The sequence below is a fragment of the Hyperoodon ampullatus genome (genome assembly GCF_949752795.1).
Source record: "Hyperoodon ampullatus genome assembly, chromosome: 19".
Taxonomy (NCBI): Eukaryota; Metazoa; Chordata; class Mammalia; order Artiodactyla; family Ziphiidae; genus Hyperoodon; species Hyperoodon ampullatus.
In genome coordinates this window covers 30,793,439-30,819,602 of record NC_136932.1, presented here as the reverse complement: position 1 = coordinate 30,819,602, position 26,164 = coordinate 30,793,439, and the positions used below count along the sequence as shown (strand labels likewise).

The 26,164-nt window shown below is 48.0% G+C and overlaps 1 protein-coding gene across 2 annotated transcripts; it reads left to right on the top strand.

Moving 5' to 3' along the window:
- Positions 1-78: 78 nt before the first annotated feature.
- Positions 79-23,966, top strand: COPS3 (COP9 signalosome subunit 3; the record flags this gene model as incomplete). Of its 2 annotated transcripts, XM_079726017.1 has the most annotated exons (12): positions 79-133; positions 4,086-4,215; positions 7,032-7,144; positions 7,236-7,285; positions 8,753-8,845; positions 10,330-10,509; positions 13,166-13,306; positions 15,271-15,444; positions 18,693-18,779; positions 22,287-22,400; positions 23,277-23,357; positions 23,647-23,966. In XM_079726017.1, the coding sequence occupies 12 exons, from the start codon at positions 79-81 to the stop codon at positions 23,698-23,700; spliced, it is 1,272 nt and encodes a 423-aa protein (XP_079582143.1). In that variant the 3' UTR covers positions 23,701-23,966. The 2 variants fall into 2 exon arrangements, with proteins under 2 accessions (XP_079582143.1, XP_079582144.1); XM_079726018.1 differs by lacking the exon at positions 15,271-15,444.
- Positions 23,967-26,164: the final 2,198 nt, after the last annotated feature.

The following is a 26,164-nucleotide window of genomic DNA, read 5'->3' as shown; positions in this document are numbered from 1 at the left end:
CATCACCACCGAGGCCCTCCACTGGGTCGCTGGTCCTCATCCCGCGCGCGCCGCCTCTGCCGCCGGGCCGCCGGGAACATGGCGTCTGCCCTGGAGCAGTTCGTCAACAGCGTCCGCCAGCTCTCGGCCCAAGGTGAGGCGGTGGGTGCAGTCCGCGAGCCTGCGTCCGGGCTGGGCCGGGGGTCTCGGCGCTTGGGCCGGGGCTGACGAGCGCGCGAGCTGGGCGGCCTCTTCGCCCGGGTCCCGACCCCCGGTCTCCGCCCCCCGCCGTCGGTGCCCCCTCGGTCTCGGCTCCCGGCGGCCCCTCCCGACCTGGCCGCGCGGCGGGGCCCCTCGCGGCTTGGCGCGCACGTCCCCCGGGGGCCCTGGCTCCAGGCTCCCCTCTTGCGGGCGGAGTTGTAACCACTGTTAATTTTCTTACTAATTTTCATGCCGTTGGTTCGTTCGTTTCATCACCTGCGTATCGAGCCCTGGGCCCAGAATTAAAGTAGTTGGCCGCTGCTGTAAGGCCTCTTTCCCCACCCTGTTTGTTCATCTGTGGAATAGAAATGGCCCTACTCCGCCGAGTTATCAGGACTGAGAGGGAGGAACCGTTAAAGTTGCAGGAGCTGCGTCACCTTGGGCAGGCACGCTTCTCTCCTGAGTTCGTCTCCTTGTGTAAGAAGGGCAGGCGCTGCCCTGAGGTTGCTCAGGTGTGGGGCGCGGCGCAGCGCGGCGGTTCTGTCTCGTTTCTCTCGTTACTGATAGGAGTTGGCTTCACAGGTGAACCATATTCTCTAGGCGTGAAGAAGCCATCCATGCGTTCGTTCGTGCCACGGACTTAAGTTTCTCCTTCCCGCGGTGCCTTGTGCCTAGAAGCTTCGGGCTGGAGTCCTGTCTCGGTCGCTCGGTGTGCCAGCCGCCTAATTTCCCCGGGCCAGTATTCTTATTTACAAGACAGAACTAGGGCTGTGGTCGTGAGCATCAAGCAGGATCACTTATCTGAAAGCTTTGCACACACGCTCTGTGCAAGTCGCTGCTTTAGGAGCAGCGTGCCGGACAGAGAGGCACAGGACAGTTGCCCTGCCCCTGTGCCTCGTGCCTGTGCCTCATGCTCCCCGAATAGCAAACGTTAATGAGCGTGTTTCCTCAGCTCTTTTTCAGAACTTTCTCACATGAACCTTAAGTGAAGGGAATGGCATAATGTCCCAGCTTTCTCTGATTAGAGGACGTTTCGTTGGCCCCCATCTGGTTGGGTTCATTGCACACGCACGCTGTGGCCCTTAGGTGTGTCTCCCCTTGGCCTGCACGAGGTGACTGCCTTATGATTTCAGGGTGACCCAGCATTCCTCTTAGGTCTCATCTCAGGATTGGTTATTTACTTGGGGGAAAAGCATGGACTGAAATGCTTAATTGTGGGTGATGCAAATCACTGCAAAGAAGCTATTTCATTCCTGCCGGTGAGATCTCTAACAAGATGATGATGAGTTGGTATTGATATTTCCCAGTTCAACTAGTATTATCACTTTGAAAGGTGATACCTAATGAGATCATGGACTTTCTTTGTTATTGTTTTACAGTGAGTGTGATGATAATGGAACGTTTATTTTTGGTAAAAATTTAAAAGTATAGTAAGAAGCTCTAGGAATTATCAAAGTTCCTGGCTACAGTCACTTGGATTTTAAGCATTATACCATTTGAGTGTTTTTTAAATTTTTAAAATTTTATTCTTTAGTAATTTTTATTTATTTGTTTATTTATTTATTTATGGCTGCATTGGGTCTTTGTTGCTGCACACGGGCTTTCTCTAGTTGCGGCAAGCGGGGGCTACTGTCATTGCGATGGCTTCTCTTGTTGTGGACTCTAGGTGCAAGGGCTTCAGTAGTTGTGGCACGTGGGCTCAGTAGTTGTGGCTCGCAGGCTATAGAGCGCAGGCTCAGTATTTGTGGTGCATGGGCTTAGTTGCTCCGTGGCATGTGGGATCTTCGCAGACCAGGGCTCGAACCTGTGTCTCCTGCATCGGCAGGTGGATTCTTAACCACTGCACCACCAGGGAAGCCCCTAAGTGTTTTTTAATAGGAAAAATCACTCAGTTACTAAATAGAAATAGCTGGTATGGGTAGCTTGAAGTTCAAAATGTGAAAGAGGACTGTTGAGGAGGAAACTTGAGAGGTTAATGCCCATGGACTTATGTGTACCCTCCACCGTCACCAGAAAACAGCTGGTGGGATGTGGGAGTAGAGTGTGGCCGTGGTGTCTGTCATCAGAATAACCCATTAAAATCGGTGAGTCTACACCATTGATAATCATCAGGGAAATGCAAATCAGAACAACAATGAGATACCACCTCACACCTGTCAGAGTCGCTATCATCAGAAAGTCCATAAATAACACATGTTGGCGAGGATGTGGACAAAAGGAAATCCTTGTGCACTGTTGGTGGGAATGTAAATTGGTGCAGTCACTGTGGAAAATAGTATGGAGGTTCCTCAAAAAACTAAAAACAGAACTACCATACAATCCAGCAATTCCACTCCTCGGTATATATCCAAAGGAAATGAAAACACTAATTTGGAAAGATACATGCACCCCAGTGCTCATAGCACTGTTTACAGTTGCCAAGATATGGAAGCACCTAAGTGTCCATCAACAGATGAATAGATACAGAAGATATGGTATGTGTGTGTGTGTATATATATATATATATATATATATATATATATATATATATATATATATATATATATATAGTGGAATACTACTCAGCCATAAAAAAGAATGAAATTTTGCCGTTTGCAGCAACATGGACGGACCTTGGGGGTATTATGTTTAGTGAAGTAAGTCACAGAGAGAAAGACAAATACTGCATGTTATCACCTACATGTGGAATCTAAAAAATACAACAAACTAATGAATCTGACAAAAAAGAAACATAGAGAACAAACTAGTGGTTACCAGTGGGGTGAGGGAAGGGGAGGGGGCAAGATAGGGGTAGGGGATTAAAAGGTACAAACTACTATGTATAGAATAAGCTATAAGGATATATTGTACAGCACAGGGAATATAGCCAATATTTTAGAATAACTATAAATGGAGTATAACCTTTAGGAATTGTGAGTCAGTATCTTGTACACCTGAAACTTATATAATATTGTAAATCAACTATATCTCAATTAAAAAAGAAAATTCCTTGGGGGGAAATGGTGAGTCCAATTCTGGCCTAATTAGATTTTGTACCTTAGTTGTTAAGACATAATATTGTGGTATTGGGGAAAGATTGGTGGATCAATTAGATTAATTCAACAAGCTGCTTGTTGATTGATTGGGTGCTAGGCAAGCACTGCGTTCTGAAGCTGGGGAAGAGCCGACTCTCCCCCTGAGTTCATGTGAATGACCTAACACCAGGATCCCGGGGATTCAGAGAGCACAGAGGACAAAGAGCCGTGGGAGGGGGGGCCCGGGCTGACTGTTGACGTGAGCGAGTCGGGTCGTGGGGGTCGTGGAAGAGTGGCGAGGGAGCACTCAGCTTGGAGAGCAGCAGTGCAGAGACCTAAGGCAAGAGCGGGGACGCTGGTGTGTGCGGGGAGGCTCAGGAGGCCAGACGGGGCTGAGGGGGGCGTTTGGAGGAGTGTGATGGGAGTTGCACTTCAGAAAGATCAGACAGGTGCCAGCGTGGACTGTGGGCTGGAGGAGAGCGATGGAAGGAGGCGGACCACTTGGAAGACGGTGGAGTCCAGACAGGAAATGGTGGGGATCTGAGGGAAGGTGGAGGGGAGAGGAAGGAGCGGACCGAGAGGCTTAGCCGTAAGATGAAGTCATAGTCCTGGAGGTGCGGTGGTGCTGATGGTGATGTGGACACTGCTGGCTTGGGGGACCGGAAGCGGGAGTGGAGAAGAGGGGAAACCTTCAGGGGCCAGAGGAGAGTGGGAAGTTTAGTGCTGAGGCTGCAGGCAGGATGTCTTTGGCCCTTCTGGGTCCTCGTCTGAAATGAAGGAGAAGAAATCACTATCAGGCACCTGCAGGTCTGAGGTGTGAAGCCTGGGATTTGACGTGCTTTGGTTTGGTTAATGGTATAACTGAATGACGGTGTCGTTCCTGTTTTCCAGGGCAGATGACTCAGCTTTGTGAACTGATCAACAAGAGTGGGGAGCTCCTTGCGAAGAACTTATCCCATCTGGACACCGTGCTCGGGGCTCTGGACGTGCAGGAGCACTCCTTGGGAGTCCTTGCTGTTCTGTAAGGGCGTCTTCCTGTGTGATCTTGTGCACGCTTAACCTCACCGCTGCACCTTCTGGCTTTGGGGTTTTTGGTGTATGCAGTAAGCCCTGTCAATGGCAGTGAGCTCTCTTGCACAACTGAAGTCACGTTGTAGTAGTTACCTTTAACTCGCTGCGGCTAATCATTGCTTTTATTTTTATTTATTTTACTTTTTAAAATTAATTTCTATTGGAGTCTAGTTGCTTTACAATGTCGTGTTTCTGCTGTACAGCAAAGTGAATCAACTATACATATATTCCTTCTTTTTTAGATTTCCTTCCCATTTAGGTCACCACAGAGCACTGAGTAGAGTTCCCTGTGCTATACAGCAGGTGCTTTTATATTTTGTTGTGTTTTATCATCTTTTAAAACTCTTATGTTTATACACATTTTGAAATGTTTTTTTTTTTTTTTTTGCATTACGTGGGCTTCTCACTGCTGTAGCCTCTCCCGTTGCGGAGCACAGGCTCCGGACGCGCAGGCCCAGTAGCCATGGCTCACGGGCCTAGCCGCTCCGCGGCATGTGGGATCCTCCCAGACCGGGGCACGAACCCGCGTCCCCTGCATCGGCAGGCGGACTCCCAACCACTGCGCCACCAGGGAAGCCCTTGAAATGTATTTTTAAAAATGAATGGCCATCTCAGTTGAGGGCACTGCAGTTTGCGTTTATCAATACTTCTGTTCATGTAGTACATTGGATTCTCCCCACTTTCTAACTTAGAAAGCAAAGAGGGAAGAGTGACAGAACAGGGCACAGGGCTATACCGAGTGAAGTTACCAATGATCCAGAGCAGCCTTGCTTCCAATTCCCTTCAGACAAGTTTAAGCTGGGTTTTTTTTTTTCCCTTTTTTTTTTTTTTTTTTTTTTTTTTTTGCGGTACGCGGGCCTCTCACTGTTGTGGCCTCTCCCCTCGCGGAGCACAGACTCCGGACGCGCAGGCTCAGCGACCATGGCTCACGGGCCCAGCCGCTCCGCGGCATGTGGGATCCTCCCGGACCGGGGCACGAACCCGTGTCCCCTGCATCGGCAGGTGGACTCCCAACCACTGCGCCACCAGGGATGCCCCCTTTTTTTCCCTTTTTAAAAAAGCTATAGTTGCTGTACAAGTTTAAGCTGTTTTAAGGCCAAGTTAAATAGACGTTATTTCAATTGGTCTGTTGAACTCTTGTGACTCTGTGTCTTTGACAGTTGAATTCTTTTCTCTTGATGTCGTAGTGTTATAAATTGGGATTTTGTGGTTGTTACGAAAGTTGAGGTAATGTAAATAAACTGAGAAGAAATTGACCTAAAGTGAGGGTCTGGCTCCACTTGCACTGAGGTTCTGAGACAGGTCTGCGTCAGGAGGAAGGTGCCGTCGGAACACGGGTGGCCAGTAGCTCACGTGCCTGTTTGAATGTAAATCTTTACGGATGAGTGAAGGGAAAGATGCAGTTCCTCAGCTGCACTTGCCACACCTCAAGGGCTCAGGAGCTGTCTGTAGCCACTGTTTCAGACGATGCAGATGTGGAGCAGGGCCTCCGCTGCAGGAGGTTCTGTGGGTTGGGATGGCTGGGGAAGATTTCTGCCGCCTGTGGTTTCCGATTAAAAGAACAGAAAGCATGATTTGTACACGCGTCAGCTTATGCGGATGTGCATGTCAAGTGAGGTGATGTGTGTGGAAGCTGTTTGAAACTAGAAGGTGTTTTACGTTGTATATCAGTTAAAGGAAACCTGGGAAGAACCCTGACCTTGTTTCCAGGTTCCCTGGGTTTGAATCTATGTTCTGCTGATTATGAGGTTTGAGGCCCTGAGCTTCATATTTTTATTTATAAAATGGAAATCACAATGCCTTACTGACCTATTGTGAAGCCCAAATGAGATTGTCTGGACACATTCTGATACTTGGAAAGTGTAATTATAGATGTAAGGTGGCATTGTTAAGTAATACTGTATAGATGGAAGTACACATTGAAAGATGGAGAAATTGTCGTTAGGCAATAATACCCATTGGATTTTTCTTGAAATGAGTTTAAACCATTCAGTTTTTTGTTTTTTTTTTAAAGAAGAGCTTGCGGTTTACGTGTAAGCAATGTCTAAGTGGTGGTAGCTTATGTGATTTCTCCCTCGAAACCTCTCCGACCCCCTCTTGGTGTTTACGGTGGCCCTTGGTGGCACCATCTGCCCAGTGGTTCGGGCTGGGCCACCTGCCTGAGTCGTCCCTCTTCTCAGCGCTCCGCTCCTTCCGGGCCTGCCCTGCAGCGAGTTTTTCTCCCAGGTCACCCAGCATCCCCTGGGTCCTGGGGCAGCACCGTGACCGTGAGCCGCCGCCGTGGCCTCCGGCCAGCCCGTAGCTTCAGTGTGTTCTGCTCAGGCAGTTGCCCACGGCGGGTTTCTAGGTGAATAAAGCAGTACTGAGCACATTGGACCGCAAAAGAAAAGTATTTAAAAAAATTTTTGGTTATGAGTTTATATTCAGTTACTTCACGGGTATTAGGGCAACCTGATATTTGGCCTCATTTGACGGAGTTTTCTTTTTTGAAAGTTCTTTTTTGGTTGCGTTGTATTTCTTGCCTAACTGCTCTGGGTAAAAGTTGTTCTTTTTTAAGCATATTTTTCTTAACCTCTATTTGTGTCCATGTTCTGTGTCTTGACTGTGCAGAGAACCAGGCCAGGAGAATCTCACAGATGCCAGTTCTTCATTTTTAAAAGTACTGTGACTCCTTTAACTTCACACAGCATTGGAGGCAGGACGGACGGACTTCTCCATTTCCCTGAGAGACGCCAGGACAAGTTGCTTCTTTTCTCTGTGTTGTAGGTTTGTGAAGTTTTCTATGCCCAGCGTTCCTGACTTCGAGACGCTGTTCTCACAGGTTCAGCTCTTCATCAGCACTTGTAACGGGGAGCACATTCGCTATGCGACGGACACCTGTAAGGGGAACAGCTTTTTCTTCTTTGCTATGGAATGTATTCTGCCCTGTAGTCATTTATATTTTCAATATTTTATTATTGTTGTGTCTAGTTGCTGGGCTTTGCCATCAGCTAACAAATGCACTTGTGGAAAGAAAACAGGTAAGAATGTTATTTGAGTATTTATAGTTCTGTTTCGCACGCCTCTAAACTGCACAATGCGCTGAGTGTAAGGGTTCCAGCCTGGTGTTGAGACCCTAATGCTCGGACGTATGTGGTCACTGTGGAGAGCTCAGAGCATCCTCTGTGGGGCTCTGACCACAGGAGTAGTGCCTCAAGGGGGAGGCTGCTGCTTGTGTTTGGAACTGCCATTCTAGCACCCCTTGTGCTGTAAAATGCCGCTTTTTTGTTTGTTAATAAAACTTGTAACTTGCAATTATGACATAATTTTAGCTTTACAAAAAAGTTGTTAGGTTAGTATAATTAATTGCCATAAATGCCCTTCACCCAGAGTCCCCAGGTGCTAGTGTCTTACCATACTTGTTCATTCTTTTCTCTTTTTCCTGAGCCACGGAAAGAAAGTTGCAGATGTGATGCCCCTTTACCCTGAGTGCTTCAGCGAGTGTTTCTTAAAAATTAGGACAAATTAAGACGTTCTCTTACATGACTGCAGCACGGTGATCAACATGAGGGGATGAGCACTGATCGACTCCTTTAACAAATCTGACCTGATTGCGATTTTACCAATTGTTCCACTAATATCTTCTATAACAGAAGAAAATCTCAGATCACGGGTTGAATTACATTGTTGTGTGTCTTTAGTTTCCTTTAATCTGGTAAACTCTTTATTTTTTGTGATATTGACACAAGTTGTAATTTGTAAGTTTCTTTTTGATTTGAAATTCAACTTTAAACTAGTGTAAAAGAGGCTGAAAACAAAGAACCAGTTGGTATTTTGTAGGAGCACCACATAATTATTGTTTGAGGGAGACGGTTAAACCCGACAAGTCTTTACTGAAAAAACATGTTAAGTTCCTCAGCCATTCTATGGTCACACCTCCTCTCCAGAAGCCGACTGCACCTCGTGTGGTCCTTGGTCTTGTTATTCATGGTCAGGGCAGGAAAACGGTCCGTTTGTGCTTGGAACTGCCATTCTAGCGCCCCTTGTGCTGTAAAAGGGGCTTGTGGTATCACTCTCAACAGTAATTTACCACCAGGTAAGAGATGTTGCTGGAGAGAATTTACAGGTGACACGTAGGCTGCCCTGCGGGACAATGCCAACGTCCTTATCCACAGTTCAGTCTCCTAAGCATAGGTCTCATCTGTTTTAAATAATTTGTAAAATTTTTGTTTAGCTGTAAGTATAATGAACTGTTGAAAATGTAATGTTGCTTTTGATTATTGATCTCCAATAATTAGAAAAAGCTTTATGATTTAAAAAGTGCTGAATTACTCTACATATCACAATAAACAGCTTAAGACAACATTTTCTGACTGAATAGGGACAGAAGTTTCGTGAGAGGCTGTGGGACCCTCCTCTTGTGGTTTAGAAGAGCCCATCAGTATGTTACTTTCGTTTCTAAGTGACAACCTAGGACCCAGCGTGCTGACAGGTGTCCTTTCTGACAGCCCCTGCGCGGAATCGGCGTCCTTAAGCAGGCCATTGACAAGATGCAGATGAACACAAACCAGTTGACCTCCGTCCATGCTGACCTTTGCCAGGTGAGCAGCTAGGGGTTGCCCTGAGTCACGGTTGGACTTGGTGAAGATGGCGCTGTGTTCTAAGCCTCGGAATGTGTAGCTGCCCCTGTTGCTGGGAAGGGAATCTTGGGGCTACTGAACGCAAACCATCGACTGAGGCCCAGCTAGTCAGCTCGTGACGTGGGGACAGGTGGGGTGAGTAGCGCTTTTGACCGTAACAATCCCAGTAAGGAGCTCTGGAACCTGAGGACGAACCAGGTGACTTCTTACACTTTAAAGTGTTGTTCATGTATTTATTTTATTTTGTGTGACTCCAAACCCAGATGGCAAAGGGGGGGGGTGGTATATAATGAAGCCCGTCTCCCACCTGCTGACTGGCCACCCATCCCTCCTCTCCAAAGGAAACTGGAATTAGTAGTTTCCTAGGCATCCTTCCAAAGATGGTTTATGCACATATAAGCAGATATATTTGTTCTCTCTAGTTTTTTAAACACAAATACTAATCTATACAATGTCTTATGTACCTTGCTTTTTTCTTACTGTGTCTTGGAGATGATTCTTTGTCAGTGCTTTACAGCTGCAGAGAATTCCATAACATGGGTTTAGCCAGTCCCTGTGGGGTATCTAGATTGTTTCCTTAATGAATAACATGGTATATGGATTATTTCAACCACGTGTTCTAATTTCACATGGAGACGTGCACTCTTTTCTCTTTATTTATTTATTTAGTTTTATTTTTTGGCTGCGTTGGGTCTTCGTTGCAGTGCGCAGGCTTCTCATTGTGGTGGCTTCTCTTGTTGCGGAACACGGGCTCTAGGCGCGCGGGCTCAGTAGTTGTGGCTCACGGGCTCTAGAGCGCAGGCTCAGTAGTTGTGGTGTGCAGGCTTGGTTGCTCTGCGGCATGTGGGATCTTCCCGGACTAGGGCTTGAAGCCGTGTCCCCTGCATTGGCACGCGGATTCTTAACCACTGCGCCACCAGGGAAGTCCCCTCTTTATTTCTTCTCAAAAACTTTTGTGATGGAGGTGTGACGTACATACAGTAAAGTTTGCAGATCTCAGGTGTACAGTGAGTTTGTGCCTGTGTGTGCCCTGTGCCGCATCACCCAGACACAGAGCTTTGCTGGATCTTGCTTTCTTGAGCTGCACATTCCCTACACTTACCTGAGGGGTTCAGACATGGAAAAGGAGTGATTGGAGAGAAACTGTTCTTACTTCACCAGGGCAGTGAAGAGAAAAGGTCATACTTGTCGTGCATCTGTAAATACATGGGCTTTGCTTCATTTGTGGGGCCCTTTATGTCATAGCCAGTTAGTCTTTTCTAAAGAAATGCTGTTGTATTCCGAATGCCTAAGAAAATGGAATAACGTGCTGACATTTAGATCCTTTTAGTCAATAAAATGTAAAGCCAGTTATTTTCTAGAACTTTCCGGAATCTGCAAATTTGCTCTTTCCGCTAAAGCCGAAGTGCACCTAGAATGATGGCTTCGTGTCAATTTTTCCACAGCTGTGTTTGCTGGCAAAGTGCTTTAAGCCCGCCCTCCCGTACCTGGACGTGGACATGGTGGACATCTGCAAAGAGAATGGGGCCTACGAGGCCAGGCACTTCCTGTGCTACTATTACTATGGTGGGATGGTCTACACCGGGCTGAAGAACTTCGAGCGAGCACTCTACTTCTACGAGCAGGTAGTCGGCGCTCCCCCGGGGGCGTGTGAACTTGCAGGCTCACGGCTGGAGCTGCAGGGGAGGGTCCTTTCAGAGGCTGTTTCCCTGTGGCCAGGGGTGCAGGACAGGGGAGGGATGGGCACTGTGGGGCAGGTCTGACCAGGCTTTGCCACAACCCCCATCTGGTTTGGGTTGAGTTGTGTGTGCCTCTTGACTTTGTAGCTTCCTTTGCGTGTGGGGAAGGGATGGAACCGAGTGACCTTTGACGCATCTTCTTGTTCTGAAACCAGATGTGACGTTCGGTTAAGTTTTTCTTTCTTTCATTGTTTTTTTTGGCTGCACCGTGTGGCCTGTGGGATCTTAGCTCCCCGACCAGGGATTGAACCCAGGGCCACAGCAGTGAAAGCGCTGAGCCCTAACCACTGGACTGTCAGGGAACTCCCGAGTTTTTCTTACTTTAATAAATAAAACGTTCTTCTGGTCTGTAATTCAAAGGGTGTGAAGGAGTACACAGTGAAAAGTGCCCCCCACCTTTGTGTCTGTGTAATGAGACATATTGAGCAGCTCTGCAGCTTCACTCAGGGTCTAACAAAGATAGACAGTACTGGCTAAAACCAGTGTTTTAGGATAAATTTGCCAGATGTTCATAAGTTGTTTTATTCAGGGCACATGTTCGGGTAATAAAAGACATTCCAAGCCTCAGAGGAGCTCATGGTGTATTTGAGATGCTGTAGGAATCCCTGCGCAGACCTGTGAGTGGGCATCGCCTCAGTGAGCGGGGGCTGACCAGCATTGCTGGGGGCCTAGGGCAGGGTGACCACAGGTGCTGTTGACAGGGGCGGTATCTTTCAAGGACGTGACTGGTCAGGTAGGACCTTCCAGGGGACTACATTGACCATACGGTCACAATTTCAGTTCCTCAGAAAACTGCGAGCACACACCTGCAGCGACTGAACGCGCGGTGGCTCTGCAGCCCAGCAGAGGCGGGATGAGCCGGCCGATGGTCTAGGGGTGCTGAGACATGGGCGCGCGGCAGGAAGGTGCACGGTTCTGTCACAGAGAGTTGAAGTGTCAAAGACACAGCATGTTTATGTTTACAGCTAGAAGACTTTTACCTGATAATCCACATAGTCCCTCTTTTGCCCAAGTGGCAGTCTACTTCATGGCGCTGTGTCTTCGTGATGTACATCAGTTCCAGGTAGTATTAGTACCTTAATTTCAGGAGGTGACACAGATTTTGTTTTACTGCCTTTTTAAAATCCAAAAGAAGGATGTACTTAATGAAAAAAATTCAGATCACACAGCATTATATAAAGTAAAGAGTGAAAGTAGCCTCCTCCTCTTACCCCATGCTACATGTGGACCTGGCAGTTTACCAGCCCCCGATTGGTGGCGCTTGAAGCAGGTTTGTTGCTTCGCTATTAAAGCTTCACTATTAAAGCAGTGTTGCGTGTGGATTGTTGCACTTGTGTTCTTATGCACTTGCATGAGTGTTTCTGTTGAATAATTCTCAGAAGTGCCTTATGGGCTCAGTGGCTTGGATTCTGATTTGGAACATTTGGGCTGATCTGGGTGTGATAGTTTTGAATTCTTAACCCTCATGAATCCAGGTGGAAAAAGGTGGAAAGGCAGCCTCAGAATGGGAGGAAATATTGGCAGATCACATTTCTGATAAGAGACTTACATCCAGAATGTACAAAGATGTCTTAAAACTCAACAATAAAATTTTAAAAATGGGCAATGGGTTTGAATAGACATTGCTCTAAAGAAGATAGGCAAATGGCTAAAAGCACTAGTCATCAGGGAAATGCAAATCAAAACCACAGTGTGATATCAAGTCACACTAGCATGGCTGAAGTTAAAAAAGAGAGCCAGTAATGTGTTGATGAGGATGTGGAGAACTCAGAACTCTCATAACTGCCAGTGGGGATGTACAGTGGTGTGGCCGCTTTGAAAATAGCTTGGCGGTTCCTCAGAAGGTTAAACCTAAAACTTCCATATGACCCGGCACTTCACTCCCAGGATTACACCCGAGAGAAGTGAAGACAAATGTCCACTCAAATACATACATGAATGTTCATAGCAGCATGATGATTCATGTGGCCAGATGCCCGCCAGCTGAGGATCTGAGTACACAAAAGGTGGAGCACTGTTTGCCCATAACACAGAATGAGGTCCTGACACAGGCCACTGCAGGGGTGTGCCCTGAAAGTGTCACGTCGAAGCTGCTCACAAAAGACTACATGAAGCCATTTATGGCACTTCCCTGGCGGTCCAGTGGTTAGGACTCTGTGCTCTCACTGCCCAGGGCCTGGGTTCAATCCCTGGTTGGGGAACTGGGATCCCATAAGCCACGCAGCGAGGCCACACACACAGAAAAAAGCCATTTATATGCACTGTCCAGAGTAGCCAAGTCCATTGAGACGTGAAGTAGAGGAGTGGTTGCCTGGGGTTGGGGAGTGGGCGGTGACCACTGACGGCCTGGGGTTTCTTTTTAGGGGGTGAAAATGTTCTGAAATTCGGTAATGGTGATAGTCGCACAGCTTGGTGAAGACACCAAAGCCCAGTGAGTTGGATGTGTTCAAAGGGTAAATTCTAGAGTTATTAAAAGGTAGTGATTTAGTATAAGTGTTCTTTTCCTAATTCAAGCTCCCTTGCTGTCTTCACTCCTGCTCAGGCCATCGCCACTCCTGCTATGGCTGTCAGTCACATCATGCTGGAGGCATATAAAAAGTATATTCTCGTTTCTTTGATACTGCTTGGCAAAGTGCAACAGCTGCCGAAATATACGTCTCAAATTGTGGGTAGATTCATTAAGGTGAGTTTTTAAAACAAGGATTTCTTAGGTGACATGTTTTGTTCATAGGAAATTGTGGTGATGCGTAGCTCTGTAGTCTTTTTTTTTTTTTTTTTTGCGGTACGCGGGCCTCTCACTGTTGTGGCCTCTCCCGTTGTGGAGCACAGGCTCCGGACGCGCAGGCTCAGTGGCCATGGCTCACGGGCCCAGCTGCTTGGTGGCATGTGGGATCTTCCTGGACCAGGGCACGAACCCGTGTCCCCTGCATCGGCAGGCGGACTCTCAGCACCACTAGGGAAGCCCTCTGTAGTCTTATTCTACGGGCCCTAGCTCTCCCAGCACGTTAAGTTAGCAGATGCTCACTTGCCGCCTGCTGGGCGTCTGGCAGAGCCCGAACCCTCCCAGCCCGTGCACACCGATCACCTGACGGACCGCGATGTTCCTAGGAATCTGTTTTCACACTTTTGCTCTGGGTGATCATAGCTGTAGATGTTTAAGGTCCTAGAAAAGCAGTGCTGACTCTGTTGGACTCTCACTTTGACCAAGTGCTAGGGAATCTTATTAGACCCGAAGCGCTGCTCACAGAGCTGCTCTTGTTTCCCTGAGGACTCAGCCCTGGGACCACGTGAAGAAATGACCTACTTTTTTTTTTTTTTTTTTTTTTTTAAATACATGCTCATGGGGTTTTGTTTTTGTTCTTTTTTTAAACTGAAGTCACTATCATTCTGACAAAAATTTTTTGCTGACCCTCCTTGTACAAAATTCAAAATTTCACTAGATCAGTGTGAGTCTTCCTGATGAGAAGATTTCCGTGCTGCCTTGTTGAGGGTGGTCCATGTCCTTCTCTAAGAGCCCGTCGTGCTTCTCGGGCTCCAGGCTGCTAGTCACAGATGGGGGCATGGGGGTGGGTAGAAGGACACGCAGGTTTGGGGAGCTCCCGGGGTGATTCAGGTGGCCCTAGGAGGAGGGCCTTTGTAAGGTGAGGTCCCCATGACTCAGCTTCCTTCCCCACAATTGTGGTTTGTTGGCGGTGATATCAGAGTGGTGAAGAGGGCACAGGCTTCAGGGTGGGGATGCAGGTTTGAATCCGTGTCTCCGGACCACAGACCTACTCGTGGGCCTGGGTCCGGTTTCCCACGTATAAGAGAGGGAACGCGGGCGCACGTATAAGATAGAGGGGAACGCATGTGCACGTAATAAGAGGGCAACGTATGTTCACGTAATGAGATAGAGGGGAACGCATGCGCACGTAATAAGGGCAACGTGTGCGCACGTAATGAGATAGAGGGGAACGCATGTGCACGTGATAAGAGGGCAACGTACGTTCACGTAATGAGAGGGGAACGCATGCGCACTATGATAGAGGGCAATGCATGCTCACGTAATGAGGTAGAGGGGAATGCATGCGCATTTAATAAGATAGAGCGCAACGTATGCGCACGTAGTAAGCTAGAGGGCAACGCATGCGCGCGTAATAAGATAGAGGGGAACACGTGCGATGGTGAAAGCAGCACATCTCTGAGTGCGCCCTCAGCCCTGTTGTCTCTGGTTCCCCCAGAAGTAACGGGTTGTCCCGTTGCACCCGGTGAGGTATGTGTGAGAGGGAGAGGGAACTGAGAAGAGTGGGAATTTTCCCTCTTCTTCCCAAAGTGGTTTATCAAGAGGAAAATCAAGAGCCACTGATGGAGAAAAAAGACCTGTGTGCCTTTACTAACTGTGTGTACTGCACTTGCTGTGCAGCAGTTTGCTCTGTACTACAAAGTGGGTGGTTTTTTTGTTTGACAGTAAACTACTCCATGGTGCATTTCTATCCTTGGTCTTGAAAACTATGCATTTGCTTTGGGTAAATTATAAATTGTTAGGTAACAGTAAAGGATGTTGAATGTACTTACTCCAAATTTAGTGCCATGTTTTCTTTTGCGTCTTACACAGGCTCCGTTCCTCTAACTCTCGAATCTGGTTTCTTCCCGCCTGCACACCTTTAGCCTCTTAGCAACGCGTACCACGAGTTAGCGCAAGTTTATTCCACCAACAACCCCTCGGAGCTCCGCAACCTGGTAACCAAGCACAGCGAGACCTTCGCTCGCGACAACAACATGGGGCTGGTGAAGCAGTGCCTGTCCTCGCTGTACAAGAAGAACATCCAGAGGCTCACCAAGGTGAGGCCCTGGCCGGGCCCCTCCTGACCCTGGGCTCCTTTTCTCCCCTCGTCCCCCTCAGCACCGAGGCAGCAGCACCGGGTCTCATCCTGAGGAAGAGCTCTCCCAGCTGACTCCCTAGGGCACTTTGATAGGGGCTTTTGGTCTTTCCAGTGCTGGGGCAGGGTATTTGAGAAGAGGGACAGGTGAAGAGCAAGAGGTAGGAGATATGGCCACCCTGGGAGGCAGAGACAGGGAGCCCGGGGACGTGGCCATGTTGCCCAGGACCTGCGGCGGGCTGACCCACGCGGGGGCACAGGGCCAGCACACTGGAGCTGGGGGAGGTGAGCCGATGGTGTGTTTTCTATTTTCAAGATGAAAATAAGCCTAATGGCTTTTGATGACGGAAAATACGCTTACTATCAAGTGTTAAAACCGCCCAGGAAAGTGTAAAAAGAAAAATGCAGCTCCCCATGAGCCAGGAAGGCGTTGCTGCAGGTAGTAGTAAACCAACAGAGAGCGGCGGTGACCGGGACGGCGCAGCTCTTCTCCTGGGGCTCAAGGACGGTGCGGTCGGGCTCCAGGCAGAGGAGGGGAAAGGACGCTGCTCAGTTGATGCGAGGGCCAGGGAGGCTGGAGGGGACCAGGGGGAGGAGGGGCAGCCGGGGAGGCCGCCACTGTGTGGGGAGAATCGCTCCTCGAGGAGGAGGAGGAGGGGAGGGTCATTGCACATGAGAAGGAGGCCCCTTCCACACACTCCAGACATCAATCTGTAAGAGGAAGACGGAGAACACAAGAGAGAGAGCGACTCAAAGAGGATGAAAAACAAATGTCCTGTCAGAGAAAAACCAGCTGGACCCATAGGGTAAAAAGACCGGACCTAAGAGATTCAAGGTGACCAGCAGCTGAATTCTCCCCACAGTGTTTTCCATTTGGTCCAGGTGCCAGTGCAGCTGCTCTAAGTACAATAAATTTCTATCTCACCATCGGGAGGAGCTGCTGGGAAACAGCTGCACCCGTAGGTGACTGGTACTGGGAGTTTAGATGAAAAACCAAAATGTGAACAAGGAGAAAAGACAGTGCATGTTCAAAAAAATGTTAAGTTACAAAATGGCGAATGAAAGTTAAATGAAGAATTAGAACTTAGGGAATCTAATAAGTAGGCATCACTGCGAAAATCATCAGTTAAACTATCTTGTGAAATAGTCAACCCCAGTTCGTCACTTTGGAATCAGTTGATAGCTTATACTGAGAAGTCGGTATGCTTTATATGGAAAGTGCAGTTTTCCGTTTTGGATCGGATAAATACGGATCCAGAGTGTGACCAACCAAACATGAAGGGCCTTAGGTGGCCAGTCCAGGGCGGGGCAGTGGCTTCCCAGTCACCAGCGTCCTGGTCCTACTGTGCTGACTTAACACTGATTTGAGTCCGCTGGGCTGATAAGCCCTTCCCGGCGGCCTTGGGGGGGCATCACAGTTGCTGATGGGCAGGGGCGCCACCATAGAGGATGTGTGACGTCATATCCTGGTGTTAGAACAGTAGATGGAGCATCAGAGGATTTTCCAGCCAGGTTAGTATGTTATTCAAAGGGCAAAAAAGTCAAAGGCTTTTTAAGAAGTCTCAGCAGGTGTACTGTATGTGGGTGTCGGGACGAGAGGCTGGCTGCAGGGCAACCAGGGAAATGGGGTTATCACGTGAGGCTCAGGTCTGCTCCACATTTGTGTTTTGTGGGCGTTTCTCTAAATCCCTCTGCTCTGTGTGTAGACACTGCTGTTCACTGTAGTTGGGATCATATTGTATGTGCTGTTCTGTACTTGGCTTTTTTCACTGTCTTCACCTTGTTTCCATGGCAACGTAAGCCTGCATCACAATGACTGTACATCATACTCTGTTGTACAGATGGTCACAGCTTACTCAACCAGTCCTCTTCTGGTAGACATTCAAGTGGAAGTTTCTCCCTATTTTGAAATGGGGAAAATGACAGTTCCGGGTATTTAGAAATGTTCACTTTTGAGTCCTCATTGGCGCTAAACTACTTAGATACTTCTTAGAATTAACAGTAGTTTCATTTGGAGAGGGCATGCTACTCTTTGAACTAAAGTATATGTATCAGTAGAATTTTTGGTCATTGGCTTATTAAGAATTTTCAACATCACAGTCTTAACATGGCCTGCTCTGAAAATGCCATCATTGTAAACATTGCCAGCTGCCCTAAAAAAAAAAAGAGTTCTTTTAATTTGTTCCTGAAAGGGGGCATTTTCATCAAGTCCCAGGCAAACCAATGATAAACACTGGTTTCCTTTTAACTCCCTATTTGTTTACACATTCTAGCTTTGAATTTTGAAGGGCGAATGTGATTTTTTTCAATTTTATATTATTTACAAGGTAATACGTTTACAATACGAAATTTAAAGACGCAAAAATCTCCATCCAGTTCCTATACCCCAGCCGGCCTTTTCTTTCTCCAGAGGCAGCCTGGTGTCACCCACTTCTCGGATATCCTTCCAGAGATCATCTGTGCACATAGAAGCACATGCATTCATATGCATGTGTGCTGTCACACGTATGCACTCTTTCCTTGTACACAGATGTGAGCATGCTGTAGACACTGTTTTTTTGTTTGTTTTTGTTTTTGTTTTTTCTGCGGTACGCGGGCCTCTCACTGTTGTGGCCTCTCCTGTTGCGGTGCTCCGGACGTGCAGGCTCAGCGACCATGGCTCACGGGCCCAGCCGCTCTGCGGCATGTGGGATCTTCCCGGACCAGGGCACGAACCCGTGTCCCCTGCATCGGCAGGCGGACTCTCAACCACTGCGCCACCAGGGAAGCCCTGTAGACCCTGTTTTGCATCCTTTTTTATATTTAACAATGCACATGTCTTGGATTCTTTTCCAGCTCATAAAAAGTGTCCACACTCAGTAAGTTTTTTACAACTGTGTAGGAGTCCGTTCGTGTAATTGCGCTGCACTCAGCCAGCCCTCTACTGACGGACTTGTAGGTGGTTCTAATCTTTGCCGTTGCAGGCGGTGCTGAAATGGTGGTGCACACGTCATTTCACATGTACAGGACACACGTGTGGGATACTGTTTAAAAGTCATTAGTCCTCTAGAAAACTGAGGCTAAAACCTTAGTCATGTCATCTTCACAACAAAAAGTTATCTCGTACAGTATTGGAAAGCACATTTTCAGAGACTCAGTAGAACTCTGTACACATTTAATAAAACTTTCCTCAGCGTTTCTACTTGTGATTAATTAACTTCTGAATTTCAGACCTTTTTAACGCTGTCATTACAAGACATGGCAAGTCGTGTGCAGTTATCTGGACCTCAGGAGGCAGAAAAGTATGTCTTGCACATGGTGAGTGTGTTGCTATTTTTCAAAAAGTAATCACTGGATTTTTGTCCTTGTAAAGGTAACAGGTGTTTACGATAGAAAATATAAAGGAGGACGAAGGGGGCCCATCCAGTGTCAACCGCTGTGGACATTTTCGTTGATTCACTTACAATCTTTGGGGTTTTCCTGTGACATGTACTCATGTGTTACACACAGTGGTGTCTTAGCAGTGCTCCGTATTTATATTTTCATCGTCACAGTTTTTGTGAATATCATTTAAAACACTCATGAAATATTTCAGATAATACAAAGAGACACAAAGCAGTGCTGCTCTGCCTGCTGGTCTGTGATGAGCCACGGATGAGCCATATGTGGGGCAGGGCCCTGCTGCCCTGAGGAAGTCCTGTGCAGCGAGGTAGGGGCCTGGTGACCTCATGGGTGGCAGTCTGACTCACCTCCCTTCTGGGCCGTGTCACCCCGAGACCACACTCAGAGCAGATACCCATGCGCTCAGCTCCAGATGCAGATAGCAAATGTCACAGGACACCTGAGACCCATTTACTTCCCAGTTGTAACTCCCCACTCCCCAAATTTAGATACACATTTATTTGTTTGTTTTTTTATTTATTTGTTTTTTAAAGGTTGGCATTTTTATTTTATTTATTTATTTACTTACTTTGGCAGGGCTGCATTGGGTGTTCGTTGCGGTGTGCGGACTTCTCATTGCGGTGCCTTCTCTTGTTGCCGAGCATGGCTCTAGGCACATGGGCTTCAGTAGTTGCGACACACGGGCTCAGTAGTTGTGGCGCACGGGCTTAGTTGCTCTGCGGCATGTGGGATCTTCCCGGACCAGGGCTCGAATCCGTGTCCCTTGCTCTGGCAGGCAGATTCTTAACCACTGCGCCACCAGGGAAGTTCCTGGATAAGCATTTAAATGACTACGTGGTAACCCACCAAGTTGAAATAGCGTCATTTACTTACTTATTCTGTTACACAAGCGCACGTCTCCGATCTGATCCACCAAGAGCAAAGCTCTGTCCTCAGCCCGGGTCCGGCGCACCTTCTCACGCAGAACATCAGCACTCTGCGTTTCCTGCTGGTGATCGCCCCTGTGGTTTCAGGAGTGGTGCCGGGTCAGGATGAGGAGTCATGAAACTTTTCAGTTGTGTAATGGAGTATTTTCTTTCCATAGTTCAATTTACAAATGTTTGGAGGTTTTTTCCTTTCCTGTGTTTGGAGGTAATCCTCCAAACACAGACACACATCCCAAACAAGCAAAACCTGTCCCACCTCCCCAGCCTTGGAGCGCCTGCTGAGAGCACCTTGCTGCCCACAGGGTTCCGTCCTGTGGGTCAGCCGCACCCCTCCCCGGACTTGCTCATCAGCGGTGGGGACCAGTACGTGAGTGGTGCGGGCACAGCTCGTGAGGTGCTTGCCCAGCCCAGACGGACCCTGACAGGCTCCAGACCAGCTGGCGATGTTTTATCTGCCAGAGACACGTGGCATCTGCCAGGGCAGATGTCTGAGGACGTTTCTGGTTGTCACAGCTGGGGGTGCTACTCACATCTAGTGGGTAGAGCCAGGGACGCTGCTCAAGCTCCCACAATGCAGAGGACAGCACCCACCACAAAGAATCTGGCTCAAAATGTCAATTACGCCACACCTGAAAAATCCTGCCCTAACGTGTAAAATTTATGAAGGCAGGGGTTGTTCTTTAAATAAGACTCAATTTTTTAGGGCAGTTTGAGGTTCATAGCACAGTTGAGGGGAAAGTACAGGGTTCCCCGCCCCACACGTGCACAGCCTCCCCTTGTCAGTACCCCTACCAGGTGGGACAGTTCTCAGCAACTGACAACCCTACACGGATGTGTCACCATCCAGAGGCCTTACTGTACATTAGGGTTCGTTCATGGTGTTGGACATTCTGTGGGTTTGCACAAGTGTATAAGGACATGGATCCATCATTATAGTGTCGGATGGAGTATTTTCATTGCCCTGAAAATCCTCTGTGCTCTGCCTATTTGTCCCTCTCACCCCTCCCCCACCCCCACTGATCTTTTTATTTTCTCTACAGTTTTGCCTTTTCCCGAATGTAATATAGTTGGAAACATACAGTGTGTAGCCTTCTCAAACCTGCTTCCAGCCCTACCTCTGCCTAGAAAGGTTATTATTATCCTGATTTCTATCGTCCTATTTTTAGTTGTGTCCTATTTTTGAGTTTTATATAAAAGGAAACGTACAGCATATGTACTTTGGCTTTTTTTGCTTAACACCATGAGATTCATGCACAGTGTTGCGTATCATTGTAGTTGGTTCATTTGCAGGGCTGCAGCGTTCCACTGTACGAGGCTGCCTTTCCGTTCCCATCAGGGGACGCTTGGGTTGTTTCCAGTTGTAGTTATTACAGAGAGTGCCACTGTGGTGAGCCCGGTGTGCATGTCCTTCCCCTTTGTGAAGAGGCAGCTCTCTTTGCTCATGGGGTCAGAGTTACGCCTTCTGTTTAGTGTGTGTTGGGCTGTGGGTGTTTCATTAACTGGGGCCCATCCCTTTCCAGGATGGAAAGGAGCAGACCAGCTCAGGCAGCTCAGTTCCACTGTGACAGACCACTGTCACCTGGGGAGCAATTTGTTAGAATAACAACACCTGTTTGGGATTTTATTGGCTTCTCGCTTTTTACTTCATGGACAGGATTTGGGGGTGAGGATCAAACAAATAAATCCCCAGTTGATGCAAAGAACAAAGACCTTGAAACTGCCTTGGAATCAACACTGGCAGAAAGTTTTCTTAAAGGACCAGAAGATAATTTCTACTGGGGTGAAACAAAAATGTGTTAGGGTTTCACTTTTTAAAATGCAACGGCAACGTCAGTTATATCTCACAGAAATTTTCTAAAGATGTAAGGGCACTTCCGAAACATTATGCTAGAGAAGCAAGACACAGAGACCACATATTGTCTGACTCCATTTATATGAAACATCCAGAACAGGCAAATCCATAGGGCAGAAAGTAGATTAGTGGTTGCAGGGGGCTTGGGAGGAGGGAAAATGGGCAGTGACAGCTTAAATGGGGTGGGTTCCCCCTGGGGGCAGTGAAATCTTTTGAAACAGGGTAGAGTTGGTGGCTGCACATCACAAGTGTAGTTGAATCCTCTGAATTGTTCACTTTAAAATGGTTAATTTGGGACTTCCCTGGTGGTCCAGTGGTTATGACTCTGTGCTCCCAGTGCAGGGGGCACGGGTTCGGTCCCTGGTTGGGGAACTAAGATCCTGTATGCCGCATGACCAAATAAATAAATAAATAAAACAAAATGGTTAATTTACCTTATGTGGATTTTACCCCTTCACACCTATCTTGGTGCAGTGCACATGGTAGGTATTGAATAGATATCTTTGAATAAGCAGGTGGTGCTTAAAAATACACATACAGAATTATTTATTTATTGCTTTCTGTGATTTCTCCTGATTGTATTGAAACACTGCATATTCACATAGTTTTTGGGTCTAAACTGCTTTCCTGATTTCTCTTTTATAGATAGAAGATGGTGAAATTTTTGCAAGTATTAATCAGAAGGATGGGATGGTCAGTTTCCATGATAACCCTGAAAAATATAATAACCCTGCCATGCTTCATAACATTGATCAGGAGGTAAATACAAATGCCAGGTGTTTTGGGCTGATGTTTATGATGTTATACCTGAAATACTGACTGTATGTTCCAGGATAATTTTAGCTCTAAATACGGGTAGTTCCCAGCTAGTTTCTAAGAACATCTTATTTCTTAGAAAGTTAATTTCAAGGTGGACTCTCCCAGGTTGTACGGTTATAAGTAGATGGTGGGTTAGCTTATTTGTCTAGCTCACCAAAGCCTCCTTCAACTCCTGAAACACTTGAAGGGTCTTAGAATCGGTACAGTTTTATCCGTACCCAGTGGCCACCTATACTGTAGAGCCTTCAGTAACGTGAATCTGGAGCCCCAGCTCGGACAGTCAGGAATCCCCGTCTCTGCAGGGGGAGAGTGCGCAGCTGGAGGAGACAAGCCGTGCGCGGTGGCCCCTGGGCAGTAGCGTGGGCCACGGAGCGCGTCCTGCTCTGAGTGCTTGCCGGGGTCTGGACGTGAGCCAGGATTGTGTGGGTGGTCTGGTTTCTTCCCTTTGTTTAGGCAAACGGATTGAACTGAACAGCTCCAGAACCTTCAAAGCAGTATGTCTCCACAGTCTGTTTTTGGCAATTCCAAGTTTTCTTTAAAAAACCCTGAAAACGGGAAGGTTTTTTTTGTAACTCATGTGATGGCAAATGAATATTTTTAGGTTTCACTGCAAAAGATGTCAGCGTGTTTGATGACGAGGTGCTGCCCCAGGTCCTGCTGTACTGTGTTGCTGGCGGAATCCAAAACTTCTGACTCCAGAATTCATCTGGCCCCAGAGTTGTGACCCTGTAGCACCCACAGTAATAGTCTAGGCTAAAAAGGTGAAGTTGCCCTAAACCCGCTCACTCAGCACGTCCACACCTGTCTTCCATGCAGATGCTGAGGTGCATAGAGCTGGACGAACGGCTGAGGGCCATGGACCAGGAGATCACAGTGAACCCCCAGTTCGTGCAGAAGGTGACTGGGGCCCCCTTATTCACGGAGTGGGCCGGGCGGGGCAGGGTGGCATCCTCCATCAGGAGTGTGAGTTTGTGCCCAGAAGCCATATCGGGGAGGTTCACAGAGACATACTCGCTGGGGACGTTTCCAGACTCCAGGCTGGAAGTGTGTTTAGGGATGAGGGTGGGGGTCCCAGACCTGCCTGCCCCGTACACGGGGTGGCGTCCTCGGGGGGTAGGTGTCCGGGGCTGGCTGGAAACCCTCGGCCAGGGCAGACAAGCGCACTGCCTCTCTCCCTCCCTTCCAGAGCATGGGGTCGCAGGAAGACGACTCGGGAAACAAGCCATCAAGTTACTCCTGAAGCCAGGGCTCTTCATGAGTTTCAGAGAAGCCTTCGCCGTGGCCGGGGCAGGTGTCGGGAGGGCGGCAGGGAGGACCAGGCCCCGTCTCACCTAGACGTTAAGACACTGTGTTTTGTTTTGACGTCTTCGGTCCTGTGTACTTTCAGAAAACCATCCTCTCTGCAAAGAAAGGAAAACGTTTTCAAACTTTAAAGCCTGTTGTGGATTTATTTATCCTCAGATTAATGTGGTTATTGCATTAAATCTACCTTTTTGTTTTAAATTATTTGAACATTGGCGTGTCTTCTGTATCACTTTTTTTCTCTGAAAAGCTTTTAAAGAACATATTCATTGTGAACAGATACAGATTTTAGGAATTATTGGAAGATGTGAATCTAAAGTTGGTATCGGGACTTCCCTGGTGGCGCAGTGGCTAAGAATCCACCTGCCAATGCAGGGGACATGGGTTTGAGCCCTGGTCCAGGAAGATCCCACACGCCATGGAGCAACTAACCCTGTGTGCCACAACTACTGAGCCTGTGCTCTAGAGCCCGCGAGCCACAGCTGCTGAGCCCACGTGCTGCAACTACTGAAGCCCACGTGCCTAGAGCCTGTGCTCCGCAACAAGAGAAGCCACCGCAATGAGAAGCCCGCGCACTGCAACGAAGAGTAGCCCCCGCTCGCCGCAACTAGAGAAAGCCTGCGCACAGCAACAAAGACCCAATGCAGCCCTAAATGAATAAATAAATAGTTGATACCAGTTGCCTTAAAAAATAAAAAAGCTGGGCGAGTCCATCAGGCCGAAGCTAATGTTTTGTAATTAGAACTCACGTTTACGTGAGTGACAGGGTGGCTTGTGAATTGAGCAGATAGGCTGTGCCCGTGGGGACCTTCGGTGTGGGGGCAGCCCTTTTGGAATCTCAGGCTTTTTTGTGAGATGAACACCAGACTTCGCCGCTTTTTCTTCAGAAGCATTTTCTGTTCATCTGCACAGTTGCATTTTGATTGTGTTCAGGGTCCCTTCTCTTCAAAACTCTGGAATACATCTGACTTGGGTCCCCTGATTTAGCCCCAGGATGGTGTGGAGCCTCTGTAAGGTGTGCTCAGATTAAACTGGAATTTGGTCCTTAAAGAACCTCTTGATAGTAACATTCGCTGTTTAAAATGTGTCCAGTTGTGTAGTCAGGCACATTTTCATTATTTACAAAAAGAAACCGTGAAACCTCATGCCTAAAAGGTTGCTCTAACAGAGAGGCTTTGGGGTCATGTGGTCTGTCATGACGACCACTGCTTTGCTGCAGGAAAGCAGCCACGGAGCATCTGATCCGTAAACGAGAGGGTGAGGTTGGATCCAGTAACGCTGACGTAGAAATAGGCGAGGGCTGGATTTGACCCCTCATCCATGCTCTCAGTTCTCCAGCTTAGATGAGCTATGTCATTTTCATGTGTACTTCCACGTGCCTGTACTTAGGAAAGGGGAAATATCTAATGGAAATTTTCCGGGTTTCCCTGGTGGCGCAGTGGTTAAGAATCCGCCTGCCAATGCAGGGGACACGGGTTCGAGCTCTGGTCCAGGAAGATCCCACGTGCTGCGGAGCAACGAAGCCCGTGGGCCACAGCTACTGAGCCTGAGCTCTAGAGCCCACGAGCCACAACTACTGAACCTACGTGCCACAACTACTGAAGCCCGTGCACCTAGAGCCCGTGCTCTGCAACAAGAGAAGCCACTGCAGTGAGAAGCCCGCGCACTGCAACGAAGAATGGCCCCTGTTCACCGCAACTAGAGAAAGTCCACGCACAGCAACGAAGAGTAGCCCCCGCTCACCACAACTAGAGAAAGCCCACAGGCAGCAACGAAGATTAGCCCCCGCTCACCACAACTAGAGAAAGCCCACAGGCAGCAACGAAGACCCAAAGAAGTCCAAAATAAATAAATTTATTAAAAAAAATTTTTTTCCTTCTATCAGTGTGGCAAGTTACAGTTTTGTTTTTTTAAAAACAATTGGACAACTTCTCATTTACCTGGATCTGAATTAAAATCACCTCAACTGTGAGAATTCTAGTAGTTGCCAGTCATGGCTATTTAAGGAAAAAGTAACTTTCTTGTGGGCTCCTGATGTGGATGGACACTCTTAGATTTTTCCCCGAATAGTGATTCATTGAAACACCACATTATTTTGAAACTTTGATTTCCAGAGGGCCCGGTGTTTAGGGCCTGGTCCCGCATTCGCAGGGCAGTCATGTGAGCCCCTCCTGTCGGGGTTGGGGAGGAGGGCCTTCACTCCCGGCCCTCACACCTGCCCTCGTGTGTTCTCTTGGTTCGGGGGCTAGAGCCCTGCAAACCTAAGGAGGGAAGGAGCAGGCCCCCATGCAGTCGGCTCTGGACCCTGACAGGGTGCTGGGGATCCCCCTCACTGCAGCCCCCGTGTCCACGTGGCAATACAGCCCAGGAGGCAGGCCTCCTCCTCCACAAACAGTCGGGGA